We start from the raw sequence: 16,293 nt of genomic DNA, 5'->3' as shown, positions 1-16,293 counted from the left end.
CAAACACATGGGCTGCTGGCTCACGCGTAGATCATCTGAGAGTGGCTTTAGCGGGGGAATCACAGCTCCTGGGTTCCCCACCATGGATTATTTTCAGCGTAGCCGAGCAGAACTTCATACATTTCACTCCAATATCCCACAGCTGTTTCTTCACGTCATCAAAACCTTTTCGTTTGCGCATAACTGTTGGCTGACAGATCCTGGAAAAACATGATGTGTGACTCCTGGTACCTCACGGTTCCGCTGTGTTGTCCAGCACCCTCTGTTTGTCAGTGAAGTTGTGGAACCTAATTAGGACGGGTCACGGTCGCTGGTTCAGTCCCAGCTTTGGCGCTAGCGTGCGGTGAGCTCTTTCAATTTTCATACGGCCAGCTTTCGCCTCCAGCCTGTGCAGGCTGGGGAACCAACTCTCAAAGAACTTTGTGGGGTTGGTACCACCGTGTCTTCTGATAAGTCAACGACCTGAACATTTTTTCTTCTACCTCTGTTCTCGAGATTGTCGATATGCTCGGCCATGCTTTGTATTTGGGTCTCAAGCACCTGGATCCACCTCTCTGCCCTCTCAGAAGTACATTCAGCCGCAGAAATCCTGTTCTCTGCCTCGATGGTTCTCTCCTCGATTTTTCTCAGCTGCTGAGCCTGGACCTGTAGCATTTGGGATAACGGTCCCAGCTTCTCATCAATCCTGAATAGTTTGTGGAGTACATCCTCAGTGTTAGCTGTTAGCGGTTGCTACTCCGCCTCCACCGGGGAAAAGTCAGGTAAGCTAGCAGTAGCTTCTGGTCTGCTCATCTTTGTCAACTTTCTACTGTCTTTTGGTGGCATCATGTCCTGGCGTCTCAAAAAAATACTCATCAATGCTCATATTAGAATGTCCAACATGAAAATTGTCAGAAATTCTGAATTTGGCAAAGTAATGTAGAAAATATTAGTGCAGTGGTGCAGAGCTCAGAAAAGTCACCCACTCTCTACACCGCCATCGTGCTCCTCAGACAGCTGCTGCTAACCTGACAGAAAGCAGAAGAAGGAGTCAAGTGTTTTATGGTGGCTCAGGTGTCAAACCTTCCAACAGCCCTCTGAAGGCGCCCTGACACTTGCACCACTTTGATTCGCACATTTGCACGCACGTCGTCATGATGATCCCACCTGCACTGTTCCCAGCTGGACACTGCGCTTTGTTCTGCCGCACACTGCGCTTTAGTACGCTGGACGCTGCGAATATAAAACAATTATTTCATAGCAGATTAATTAATTAATTAATTTTCTCTGAGGCTGGCTGTTGAAAACGTCTCTAATTGCTTCTGAAGGACTGTTTCATCTGGAGCTTTTTCTCTCTCTCACTCTTGTGTGCTCCATGAGGTGGAGAACGTATTTGGAGCCATCTAAAAAGGTAATTATTTCTAATGTTTATACTGTAATGGCTTAGAAAAACAGTTGCATATTCATTTCTTCTTGTGTGTAGCTGTAAAAGTATGTTTATGGTAGATTTAACATCTCATTATAATCGTTCAGACAAGCTGCGCTCTGATGTGGTGCGCTGACGCAATCACTTGCACTCACACGCAGTGGTTTTGAATTGTTTGCGTAATGTTCATGTGAAGTTCATGTCATTAATGTGCAACAGAGATTTTGAACATTTCAGAATTGTCTTTGCACATTTGCACAAAGCCGTGCAGTTTACGAGTTTGAGACGAGTTTACTGTCGTGCACGGCCGAGTGCCTGCAAGTGCAAGGATCAAAGTCATGCAAGTGTCAGGGGGCCTTAAGGTCAGATTATCTACAGACGGGAGGACGTCCTACAGACCCAGAAACAACGAGCTCTGAAAATCAGGCATGTGAGAGGCAAACGAAGAAAAATGCTTAAAAACGGCGGGGTCAAGACGACCCTGGTTGGGGTTACGCCATCCAAATGGCCCCCCCCTAAAAATCCAACCCCCCGCTTTCACTGCGCATGCATTATTTTTGAGCGTCAGCATCGTAAGTGTCAGCTGTGATCCACCGATTTTCACCTCGTTTCTGCTTCAAACTGCCTGCAGTCATCATCTGTCTCAGCCACAGATATCTGAAGCTTTTCTACAACAATCATTTCCACATAAATTCAGCATTTTTTCAGAATAAAAGACAGGAGAAGCAATCAGAGCGCCGCAGCAGCACGGTAGATGTCTGACATGCAGCTACGTCATTTCGATGTGTCAGTAGCAAAATAAGGCCATTATCACGTCCTTTCTTCTAAAAACAGCCTTGTTTCTGCTTCAGACTGACTTTAGAATGATTTAAGAGGTTTTACTTTGTCATCTGATGGTTAATAATCACATTATTTTATTTGATCTCTTTGGGTGAAGAGAGTCAGACTCAGAGAGTCAGACTCAGACGAGCTGCTGTGGTCCCAAATGACGCATGCGCACTGAAGGCAGGGTGGACCGATTTCTAGGGGGACCATTCGGTCTGCGACAGGGGGTCTAGAGGGTTTTAGCCATGCTAATGCTCCCCAGAATCATTTTCTGCAGTGAATCTGCAAAATATCTGGCTTATAATTAAATCTGACTGCAATAAATAAAAATGTGAAAAGGGCAGAGAGAAAAGAAATGATTTAAGTGTTGATCGTACACAGGACACGAGCACACTACAGCTCGAAGCGGATGGGTGCTTGCGATCCTCATATGACTTTAAGAAGAGAACGGTTGCCTTGTTGCACAGGATATAAAGTGCACGTACTCATGCACAGGATTTCCAAGCTAACGTTCTGAAAATATATGAACAGATATGTGGGGAAACTTACGTCGTTTCCATGAAAAAAGTTCACACAATTTAACCTTTTCAATTTTCAAGACAGTTCCACTCTGCACGTTATGGTACTTGAATGGTTTGGTCAGCACCATCCCAGGTTCATGGTTTATTTGCCTTCTGTGTGTTTTTGTACTTGATATGACGTGGGCCCGTCTCGCTCTCTTTTAGCTGCCTGAGCCGCGGTGAGCTGTGTCGCCTCCTGTGTCTGTACGGCCTCTGTAAATCCGAACCTTCACTTTCGAATGAAAGCTCAGAAGCTTCGTTTCAGACGTAGCAGCGTTCATTTCACTGTTTCACTGCCATCGGGATGTTTCTGTTTTTCCTAAAATGTACGTCACGCTGAGAAATGCCGAGTAAGACGCACCTGCTAACTCGGCGAGCGAGAGGGATAATGAGCAATAAAGTACATCAGCGACCACTAATAATTACGGACAGACTTACAATCCTGAATTCTTTGATGTTGTGTTGCTAAATAACATGAAATTAAAGGTTAACCGCCTCACACCGCCTCGATTTAATTTAACCTCTCTTTAACCAGCTTAGTCCCATTGAGATCGAGACCTGGACAATGATAAAGTTTCCAGTCCATCTCACGTGCACCTTCACAATACACTGATGCAAAACACTTTGGCAGGAAATTTAAGAATGTGTAAATACGCAAAAACTCTGCAATTCTGACATGTCAGTCAGATGGAGGACCTGTCTCATTCCTAAAGGGCCGGTTCACACCAGAGGCAGCACCAAGTCACCATCAAGTCATGAATCAGAAAGTCCCAAATCCAGTCTCAAGTCATAATAACCACCAATTGTTTGCAAGCTGACTTGAGACTGTAGACTGATGACTTGGTCCCACCTCTGGTTTACACGACAAGAACATTCATGTTGAATCCACTGTGGAGCAGCACAGAGGAGAAAGGACAAACGCCGGGTCGCTGTCCACATACTTATGGACCACACGAGACTAAAAACACATATGTGGTCAGGAAATATCAGCTTTAGGACTTTTGGACTTCTGGTTCTGGACGGCTGAGGACTCGTGGGTTAGTCACCTGATCAGCAAAGTGGATGATGATGAAGGACGTGTTGGACATGCGGGGCTTCTGGAAGTGAGCGGAGCCGCCGTGCCGCTTGTACAGCTTCTGGGCCCAGTTCTGGTCTGTCCCCTTTGGCACCTGAGGAAGAAGAAACAGAACAAGTCCAACGTTTGAAACCTCTGACCGATGTCCAAAAGGGATCTCCATGGTAACGGGATGACAACTGCAGGAAAATCTGGCTGTAAAAGTGATGATGATAGAAAAAACTAGTCTACATATCGAGTTTGTCCAAACACTGACAGACCTGAACACAGACACTGTCCAAACACAGACAGACCAGAACACAGACACTGTCCAAACACAGACACCGTCCAAACACTGACAGACACAAACACAGACACTGTCCAAACACTAACACAGACACTGTCCAAACACTGACAGACCCGAACACAGACACTGTCCAAACACTAACACAGACACTGTCCAAACACAGACACCATACAAACACTGACAGACCCAAACACAGACACTGTCCAAACACTAACACAGACACTGTCCAAACACTGACATAGACACTGTCCAAACACAGACAGACCCAAACACAGACACTGTCCAAACACAGACAGACCCGAACACAGACACTGTCCAAACACTAACACAGACACTGTCCAAACACTGACATAGACACTGTCCAAACACTGACAGACCCAAACACAGACACTGTCCAAACAAAGACAGACCCGAACACAGACACTGTCCAAACACTAACACAGACACTGTCCAAACATTGACAGACCCGAACACAGACAATGTCCAAACACTAATACAGACACTGTCCAAACACAGACAGACCCGAACACAGACACTGTCCAAACACTAACACAGACACTGTCCAAACACTGACATAGACACTGTCCAAACACTGACAGACCCAAACACAGACACTGTCCAAACAAAGACAGACCCGAACACAGACACTGTCCAAACACTAACACAGACACTGTCCAAACATTGACAGACCCGAACACAGACAATGTCCAAACACTAATACAGACACTGTCCAAACACAGACAGACCCGAACACAGACACTGTCCAAACACTAACACAGACACTGTCCAAACACAGACACCATACAAACACTGACAGACCCAAACACAGACACTGTCCAAACACAGACACCATACAAACACTGACAGACCCAAACACAGACACTGTCCAAACACTAACACAGACACTGTCCAAACACTAACACAGACACTGTCCAAACACTGACATAGACACTGTCCAAACACAGACAGACCCAAACACAGACATTGTCCAAACACTGACAGACCCAAACACAGACACTGTCCAAACACAGACACCATCCAAACACTGACACCATCCAAACACTGACAGACCTAAACACAGACACTGTCCAAACACAGACACTGTCCAAACAGAGACACTGTCCAAACACTGACTGCCCGGCCTTTGTTTGCCTGTTTGTTTAGAGATCAGTTTTCCAGAGGTTCCCTTCATCCTGATACTAAAACCATTCAGGACTGATCTGGATCTGTGGGTTTGGACAAAGACGAAGTCTCACTTTGCACTCTTCATCCAGCAGGTCGAGAACGCCCAGCTTAGCCTCGATCAGGTCAATACACGGCTGGTTATCATAGAAGTCGATTAATGTCCATGGGATTTGCTCCTTCATGTATTCTTCCTGCTCCAACTTGAAGACGTGCTGAAACACATGTGACAGGAATCATTATTGTCTGAAACTAATAAATATAACCGTTGTAACAGAAATCAGACCAATGACAGCAACATTCTAATCAACCATGTATGATGACGAAGTTGTTGATTGTAGTCTGATTGTTATTTCTAAACATTTGGTAATAATGATGAATATTGTAGCTGGTTGTTGATTGTAGTCTGATTGTTATTTCTGAACATTTGGTAATAATGATGAATATTGTAGCTGGTTGTTGATTGTAGTCTGATTGTTATTTCTGAACATTTGATAATGATGAATATTGTAGCTGGTTGTTGATTGTAGTCTGATTGTTATTTCTAAACATTTGGTAATAATGATGAATATTGTAGCTGGTTGTTGATTGTAGTCTGATTGTTATTTCTGAACATTTGGTAATAATGATGAATATTGTAGCTGGTTGTTGATTGTAGTCTGATTGTTATTTCTGAACATTTGGTAATAATGATGAATATTGTAGCTGGTTGTTGATTGTAGTCTGATTGTTATTTCTGAACATTTGGTAATAATGATGAATATTGTAGCTGGTTGTTGATTGTAGTCTGATTGTTATTTCTAAACATTTGATAATAATGATGAATATTGTAGCTGGTTGTTGATTGTAGTCTGATTGTTATTTCTGAACATTTGGTAATAATGATGAATATTGTAGCTGGTTGTTGATTGTAGTCTGATTGTTATTTCTGAACATTTGATAATGATGAATATTGTAGCTGGTTGTTGATTGTAGTCTGATTGTTATTTCTAAACATTTGGTAATAATGATGAATATTGTAGCTGGTTGTTGATTGTAGTCTGATTGTTATTTCTGAACATTTGGTAATAATGATGAATATTGTAGCTGGTTGTTGATTGTAGTCTGATTGTTATTTCTAAACATTTGATAATAATGATGAATATTGTAGCTGGTTGTTGATTGTAGTCTGATTGTTATTTCTGAACATTTGATAATAATGATGAATATTGCAGCTGGTTGCTGATTGTAATCTGACTGTTATTTCTGAACATTTGATAATAATGATGAATATTGTAGCTGGTTGCTGATTGTAATCTGATTGTTATTTCTAAACATTTGGTAATAATGATGAATATTGTAGCTGGTTGTTGATTGCAGTCTGTTATTTCTAAACATTTGATAATAATGATGAATATTGTAGCTGGTTGTTGATTGCAGTCTGATTGTTATTTCTAAACATTTGATAATGATGAATATTGTAGCTGGTTGCTGATTGTAATCTGACTGTTATTTCTAAACATTTGATAATAATGATGAATATTGTAGCTGGTTGCTGATTGTAATCTGATTGTTATTTCTAAACATTTGGTAATAATGATGAATATTGTAGCTGGTTGTTGATTGCAGTCTGATTGTTATTTCTAAACATTTGATAATGATGAATATTGTAGCTGGTTGCTGATTGTAGTCTGATTGTTATTTCTAAACATTTGATAATAATGATGAATATTGTAGCTGGTTGCTGATTGTAGTCTGATTGTTATTTCTGAACATTTGGTAATAATGATGAATATTGTAGCTGGTTGTTGATTGTAGTCTGATTGTTATTTCTAAACATTTGATAATAATGATGAATATTGTAGCTGGTTGTTGATTGTAGTCTGATTGTTATTTCTAAACATTTGATAATAATGATGAATATTGTAGCTGGTTGCTGATTGTAATCTGATTGTTATTTCTAAACATTTGGTAATAATGATGAATATTGTAGCTGGTTGTTGATTGTAGTCTGATTGTTATTTCTGAACATTTGATAATAATGATGAATATTGTAGCTGGTTGCTGATTGTAATCTGATTGTTATTTCTAAACATTTGGTAATAATGATGAATATTGTAGCTGGTTGTTGATTGCAGTCTGTTATTTCTAAACATTTGGTAATAATGATGAATATTGTAGCTGGTTGTTGATTGTAGTCTGATTGTTATTTCTAAACATTTGGTAATAATGATGAATATTGTAGCTGGTTGTTGATTGTAGTCTGATTGTTATTTCTAAACATTTGCTAATAATGATGAATATTGTAGCTGGTTGTTGATTGTAATCTGATTGTTATTTCTAAACATTTGGTAATAATGAATATTGTAGCTGGTTGTTGATTGTAATCTGATTGTTATTTCTAAACATTTGGTAATAATGATGAATATTGTAGCTGGTTGTTGATTGCAGTCTGTTATTTATAAACATTTGGTAATAATGATGAATATTGTAGCTGGTTATTGATTGTAGTCTGATTGTTATTTCTAAACATTTGATAATAATGATGAATATTGTAGCTGGTTGTTGATTGCAGTCTGTTATTTCTAAACATTTGGTAATAATGATGAATATTGTAGCTGGTTGTTGATTGTAGTCTGATTGTTATTTCTAAACATTTGATAATAATGATGAATATTGTAGCTGGTTGTTGATTGTAATCTGATTGTTATTTCTAAACATTTGGTAATAATGATGAATATTGTAGCTGGTTGTTGATTGCAGTCTCTTATTTCTAAACATTTGATAATAATGATGAATATTGTAGCTGGTTGCTGATTGTAGTCTGATTGTTATTTCTGAACATTTGATAATAATGATGAATATTGTAGCTGGTTGTTGATTGCAGTCTGTTATTTCTAAACATTTGGTAATAATGATGAATATTGTAGCTGGTTGCTGATTGTAATCTGATTGTTATTTCTAAACATTTGGTAATAATGATGAATATTGTAGCTGGTTGTTGATTGTAGTCTGATTGTTATTTCTGAACATTTGATAATAATGATGAATATTGTAGCTGGTTGCTGATTGTAATCTGATTGTTATTTCTAAACATTTGGTAATAATGATGAATATTGTAGCTGGTTGTTGATTGTAGTCTGTTATTTCTAAACATTTGATAATAATGATGAATATTGTAGCTGGTTGTTGATTGTAGTCTGATTGTTATTTCTAAACATTTGGTAATAATGATGAATATTGTAGCTGGTTGTTGATTGTAGTCTGTTATTTCTAAACATTTGATAATAATGATGAATATTGTAGCTGGTTGTTGATTGTAGTCTGATTGTTATTTCTGAACATTTGATAATAATGATGAATATTGTAGCTGGTTGCTGATTGTAATCTGATTGTTATTTCTAAACATTTGGTAATAATGATGAATATTGTAGCTGGTTGTTGATTGTAGTCTGTTATTTCTAAACATTTGATAATAATGATGAATATTGTAGCTGGTTGTTGATTGCAGTCTGATTGTTATTTCTAAACATTTGATAATGATGAATATTGTAGCTGGTTGCTGATTGTAATCTGATTGTTATTTCTAAACATTTGGTAATAATGATGAATATTGTAGCTGGTTGTTGATTGCAGTCTGTTATTTCTAAACATTTGATAATAATGATGAATATTGTAGCTGGTTGTTGATTGCAGTCTGATTGTTATTTCTAAACATTTGATAATGATGAATATTGTAGCTGGTTGCTGATTGTAATCTGACTGTTATTTCTAAACATTTGATAATAATGATGAATATTGTAGCTGGTTGCTGATTGTAATCTGATTGTTATTTCTAAACATTTGGTAATAATGATGAATATTGTAGCTGGTTGTTGATTGCAGTCTGATTGTTATTTCTAAACATTTGATAATGATGAATATTGTAGCTGGTTGCTGATTGTAGTCTGATTGTTATTTCTAAACATTTGATAATAATGATGAATATTGTAGCTGGTTGCTGATTGTAGTCTGATTGTTATTTCTGAACATTTGGTAATAATGATGAATATTGTAGCTGGTTGTTGATTGTAGTCTGATTGTTATTTCTAAACATTTGATAATAATGATGAATATTGTAGCTGGTTGTTGATTGTAGTCTGATTGTTATTTCTGAACATTTGATAATAATGATGAATATTGTAGCTGGTTGCTGATTGTAATCTGATTGTTATTTCTAAACATTTGGTAATAATGATGAATATTGTAGCTGGTTGTTGATTGTAGTCTGATTGTTATTTCTGAACATTTGATAATAATGATGAATATTGTAGCTGGTTGCTGATTGTAATCTGATTGTTATTTCTAAACATTTGGTAATAATGATGAATATTGTAGCTGGTTGTTGATTGCAGTCTGTTATTTCTAAACATTTGGTAATAATGATGAATATTGTAGCTGGTTGTTGATTGTAGTCTGATTGTTATTTCTAAACATTTGGTAATAATGATGAATATTGTAGCTGGTTGTTGATTGTAGTCTGATTGTTATTTCTAAACATTTGCTAATAATGATGAATATTGTAGCTGGTTGTTGATTGTAATCTGATTGTTATTTCTAAACATTTGGTAATAATGAATATTGTAGCTGGTTGTTGATTGTAATCTGATTGTTATTTCTAAACATTTGGTAATAATGATGAATATTGTAGCTGGTTGTTGATTGCAGTCTGTTATTTATAAACATTTGGTAATAATGATGAATATTGTAGCTGGTTATTGATTGTAGTCTGATTGTTATTTCTAAACATTTGATAATAATGATGAATATTGTAGCTGGTTGTTGATTGCAGTCTGTTATTTCTAAACATTTGGTAATAATGATGAATATTGTAGCTGGTTGTTGATTGTAGTCTGATTGTTATTTCTAAACATTTGATAATAATGATGAATATTGTAGCTGGTTGTTGATTGTAATCTGATTGTTATTTCTAAACATTTGGTAATAATGATGAATATTGTAGCTGGTTGTTGATTGCAGTCTCTTATTTCTAAACATTTGATAATAATGATGAATATTGTAGCTGGTTGCTGATTGTAGTCTGATTGTTATTTCTGAACATTTGATAATAATGATGAATATTGTAGCTGGTTGTTGATTGCAGTCTGTTATTTCTAAACATTTGGTAATAATGATGAATATTGTAGCTGGTTGCTGATTGTAATCTGATTGTTATTTCTAAACATTTGGTAATAATGATGAATATTGTAGCTAGTTGTTGATTGTAGTCTGATTGTTATTTCTGAACATTTGATAATAATGATGAATATTGTAGCTGGTTGCTGATTGTAATCTGATTGTGATTTCTAAACATTTGGTAATAATGATGAATATTGTAGCTGGTTGTTGATTGTAGTCTGTTATTTCTAAACATTTGATAATAATGATGAATATTGTAGCTGGTTGTTGATTGTAGTCTGATTGTTATTTCTAAACATTTGGTAATAATGATGAATATTGTAGCTGGTTGTTGATTGTAGTCTGTTATTTCTAAACATTTGATAATAATGATGAATATTGTAGCTGGTTGTTGATTGTAGTCTGATTGTTATTTCTGAACATTTGATAATAATGATGAATATTGTAGCTGGTTGCTGATTGTAATCTGATTGTTATTTCTAAACATTTGGTAATAATGATGAATATTGTAGCTGGTTGTTGATTGTAGTCTGTTATTTCTAAACATTTGATAATAATGATGAATATTGTAGCTGGTTGTTGATTGCAGTCTGATTGTTATTTCTAAACATTTGATAATGATGAATATTGTAGCTGGTTGCTGATTGTAATCTGATTGTTATTTCTAAACATTTGGTAATAATGATGAATATTGTAGCTGGTTGTTGATTGCAGTCTGTTATTTCTAAACATTTGATAATAATGATGAATATTGTAGCTGGTTGTTGATTGCAGTCTGATTGTTATTTCTAAACATTTGATAATGATGAATATTGTAGCTGGTTGCTGATTGTAATCTGACTGTTATTTCTAAACATTTGATAATAATGATGAATATTGTAGCTGGTTGCTGATTGTAATCTGATTGTTATTTCTAAACATTTGGTAATAATGATGAATATTGTAGCTGGTTGTTGATTGCAGTCTGATTGTTATTTCTAAACATTTGATAATGATGAATATTGTAGCTGGTTGCTGATTGTAGTCTGACTGTTATTTCTGAACATTTGATAATAATGATGAATATTGTAGCTGGTTGCTGATTGTAATCTGATTGTTATTTCTAAACATTTGGTAATAATGATGAATATTGTAGCTGGTTGTTGATTGTAGTCTGATTGTTATTTCTGAACATTTGATAATAATGATGAATATTGTAGCTGGTTGCTGATTGTAATCTGATTGTTATTTCTAAACATTTGGTAATAATGATGAATATTGTAGCTGGTCGTTGATTGCAGTCTGTTATTTCTAAACATTTGGTAATAATGATGAATATTGTAGCTGGTTGTTGATTGTAGTCTGATTGTTATTTCTAAACATTTGGTAATAATGATGAATATTGTAGCTGGTTGTTGATTGTAGTCTGATTGTTATTTCTAAACATTTGCTAATAATGATGAATATTGTAGCTGGTTGTTGATTGTAATCTGATTGTTATTTCTAAACATTTGGTAATAATGAATATTGTAGCTGGTTGTTGATTGTAATCTGATTGTTATTTCTAAACATTTGGTAATAATGATGAATATTGTAGCTGGTTGTTGATTGCAGTCTGTTATTTATAAACATTTGGTAATAATGATGAATATTGTAGCTGGTTATTGATTGTAGTCTGATTGTTATTTCTAAACATTTGATAATAATGATGAATATTGTAGCTGGTTGTTGATTGCAGTCTGTTATTTCTAAACATTTGGTAATAATGATTAATATTGTAGCTGGTTGTTGATTGTAGTCTGATTGTTATTTCTAAACATTTGATAATAATGATGAATATTGTAGCTGGTTGTTGATTGTAATCTGATTGTTATTTCTAAACATTTGGTAATAATGATGAATATTGTAGCTGGTTGTTGATTGCAGTCTCTTATTTCTAAACATTTGATAATAATGATGAATATTGTAGCTGGTTGCTGATTGTAGTCTGATTGTTATTTCTGAACATTTGATAATAATGATGAATATTGTAGCTGGTTGTTGATTGCAGTCTGTTATTTCTAAACATTTGGTAATAATGATGAATATTGTAGCTGGTTGTTGATTGTAGTCTGATTGTTATTTCTAAACATTTGCTAATAATGATGAATATTGTAGCTGGTTGTTGATTGCAGTCTGTTATTTCTAAACATTTGGTAATAATGATGAATATTGTAGCTGGTTGTTGATTGTAGTCTGATTGTTATTTCTAAACATTTGATAATAATGATGAATATTGTAGCTGGTTGTTGATTGTAATCTGATTGTTATTTCTAAACATTTAGTAATAATGATGAATATTGTAGCTGGTTGTTGATTGTAATCTGATTGTTATTTCTAAACATTTGGTAATAATGATGAATATTGTAGCTGGTTGTTGATTGCAGTCGGTTATTTATAAACATTTGGTAATAATGATGAATATTGTAGCTGGTTGTTGATTGTAGTCTGATTGTTATTTCTAAACATTTGATAATGATGAATATTGTAGCTGGTTGTTGATTGCAGTCTGTTATTTCTAAACATTTGGTAATAATGATGAATATTGTAGCTGGTTGTTGATTGTAGTCTGATTGTTATTTCTAAACATTTGATAATAATGATGAATATTGTAGCTGGTTGTTGATTGTAATCTGATTGTTATTTCTAAACATTTGGTAATAATGATGAATATTGTAGCTGGTGGTTGATTGTAATCTGATTGTTATTTCTAAACATTTGGTAATAATGATGAATATTGTAGCTGGTTGTTGATTGCAGTCTGTTATTTCTAAACATTTGGTAATAATGATGAATATTGTAGCTGGTTGTTGATTGTAGTCTGATTGTTATTTCTAAACATTTGATAATAATGATGAATATTGTAGCTGGTTGTTGATTGTAATCTGATTGTTATTTCTAAACATTTGGTAATAATGATGAATATTGTAGCTGGTTGTTGATTGCAGTCTCTTATTTCTAAACATTTGATAATAATGATGAATATTGTAGCTGGTTGCTGATTGTAATCTGATTGTTATTTCTAAACATTTGGTAATAATGATGAATATTGTAGCTGGTTGTTGATTGCAGTCTGTTATTTCTAAACATTTGATAATAATGATGAATATTGTAGCTGGTTGCTGATTGTAGTCTGATTGTTATTTCTAAACATTTGATAATAATGATGAATATTGTAGCTGGTTGTTGATTGCAGTCTGATTGTTATTTCTAAACATTTGATAATGATGAATATTGTAGCTGGTTGCTGATTGTAGTCTGATTGTTATTTCTAAACATTTGATAATAATGATGAATATTGTAGCTGGTTGCTGATTGTAGTCTGATTGTTATTTCTAAACATTTGGTAATAATAATGAATATTGTAGCTGGTTGTTGATTGCAGTCTGTTATTTCTAAACATTTGGTAATAATGATGAATATTGTAGCTGGTTGTTGATTGTAGTCTGATTGTTATTTCTAAACATTTGATAATGATGAATATTGTAGCTGGTTGTTGACTGTAATCTGATTGTTATTTCTAAACATTTGGTAATAATGATGAATATTGTAGCTGGTTGTTGATTGCAGTCTGTTATTTCTAAACATTTGGTAATAATGATGAATATTGTAGCTGGTTGCTGATTGTAGTCTGTTATTTCTAAACATTTGATAATAATGATGAATATTGTAGCTGGTTGTTGATTGTAGTCTGTTATTTCTAAACATTTGATAATAATGATGAATATTGTAGCTGGTTGTTGATTGCAGTCTGATTGTTATTTCTAAACATTTGATAATGATGAATATTGTAGCTGGTTGCTGATTGTAATCTGATTGTTATTTCTAAACATTTGGTAATAATGATGAATATTGTAGCTGGTTGTTGATTGCAGTCTGTTATTTCTAAACATTTGATAATAATGATGAATATTGTAGCTGGTTGTTGATTGCAGTCTGATTGTTATTTCTAAACATTTGATAATGATGAATATTGTAGCTGGTTGCTGATTGTAATCTGACTGTTATTTCTAAACATTTGATAATAATGATGAATATTGTAGCTGGTTGCTGATTGTAATCTGATTGTTATTTCTAAACATTTGGTAATAATGATGAATATTGTAGCTGGTTGTTGATTGCAGTCTGTTATTTCTAAACATTTGATAATAATGATGAATATTGTAGCTGGTTGTTGATTGCAGTCTGATTGTTATTTCTAAACATTTGATAATGATGAATATTGTAGCTGGTTGCTGATTGTAGTCTGATTGTTATTTCTAAACATTTGATAATAATGATGAATATTGTAGCTGGTTGCTGATTGTAGTCTGATTGTTATTTCTGAACATTTGGTAATAATGATGAATATTGTAGCTGGTTGTTGATTGTAGTCTGATTGTTATTTCTAAACATTTGATAATAATGATGAATATTGTAGCTGGTTGTTGATTGTAGTCTGATTGTTATTTCTGAACATTTGATAATAATGATGAATATTGTAGCTGGTTGCTGATTGTAATCTGATTGTTATTTCTAAACATTTGGTAATAATGATGAATATTGTAGCTGGTTGTTGATTGTAGTCTGATTGTTATTTCTGAACATTTGATAATAATGATGAATATTGTAGCTGGTTGCTGATTGTAATCTGATTGTTATTTCTAAACATTTGGTAATAATGATGAATATTGTAGCTGGTTGTTGATTGCAGTCGGTTATTTATAAACATTTGGTAATAATGATGAATATTGTAGCTGGTTGTTGATTGTAGTCTGATTGTTATTTCTAAACATTTGGTAATAATGATGAATATTGTAGCTGGTTGTTGATTGTAGTCTGATTGTTATTTCTAAACATTTGCTAATAATGATGAATATTGTAGCTGGTTGTTGATTGTAATCTGATTGTTATTTCTAAACATTTGGTAATAATGAATATTGTAGCTGGTTGTTGATTGTAATCTGATTGTTATTTCTAAACATTTGGTAATAATGATGAATATTGTAGCTGGTTGTTGATTGCAGTCTGTTATTTATAAACATTTGGTAATAATGATGAATATTGTAGCTGGTTATTGATTGTAGTCTGATTGTTATTTCTAAACATTTGATAATAATGATGAATATTGTAGCTGGTTGTTGATTGCAGTCTGTTATTTCTAAACATTTGGTAATAATGATGAATATTGTAGCTGGTTGTTGATTGTAGTCTGATTGTTATTTCTAAACATTTGATAATAATGATGAATATTGTAGCTGGTTGTTGATTGTAATCTGATTGTTATTTCTAAACATTTGGTAATAATGATGAATATTGTAGCTGGTTGTTGATTGCAGTCTCTTATTTCTAAACATTTGATAATAATGATGAATATTGTAGCTGGTTGCTGATTGTAGTCTGATTGTTATTTCTGAACATTTGATAATAATGATGAATATTGTAGCTGGTTGTTGATTGCAGTCTGTTATTTCTAAACATTTGGTAATAATGATGAATATTGTAGCTGGTTGTTGATTGTAGTCTGATTGTTATTTCTAAACATTTGCTAATAATGATGAATATTGTAGCTGGTTGTTGATTGCAGTCTGTTATTTCTAAACATTTGGTAATAATGATGAATATTGTAGCTGGTTGTTGATTGTAGTCTGATTGTTATTTCTAAACATTTGATAATAATGATGAATATTGTAGCTGGTTGTTGATTGTAATCTGATTGTTATTTCTAAACATTTAGTAATAATGATGAATATTGTAGCTGGTTGTTGATTGTAATCTGATTGTTATTTCTAAACATTTGGTAATA

The 16,293-nt window shown here is 34.2% G+C and overlaps 1 protein-coding gene across 1 annotated transcript in view; it reads right to left on the bottom strand.

The window, feature by feature from the left end:
- myo5b (myosin VB) overlaps positions 1 to 16,293 on the bottom strand; it is a 371,481-nt gene that overhangs the window by 258,421 nt on the left and 96,767 nt on the right. Inside the window, exons 12-13 of the mRNA XM_034191847.1 lie at positions 5,408 to 5,548; positions 3,837 to 3,959 (exon numbers count right to left, since the gene is read on the bottom strand). Of these exons, the coding sequence (XP_034047738.1) occupies positions 3,837 to 3,959; positions 5,408 to 5,548 (264 nt within the window). The remainder of the gene's footprint in view (positions 1 to 3,836; positions 3,960 to 5,407; positions 5,549 to 16,293) is intronic.

This window comes from Thalassophryne amazonica, chromosome 17 (genome assembly GCF_902500255.1).
Source record: "Thalassophryne amazonica chromosome 17, fThaAma1.1, whole genome shotgun sequence".
Classification (NCBI taxonomy): domain Eukaryota; kingdom Metazoa; phylum Chordata; class Actinopteri; order Batrachoidiformes; family Batrachoididae; genus Thalassophryne; species Thalassophryne amazonica.
The sequence above is the reverse complement of the archived record's forward strand: the minus strand, read 5'-3'. Positions and strand labels throughout refer to the sequence as shown.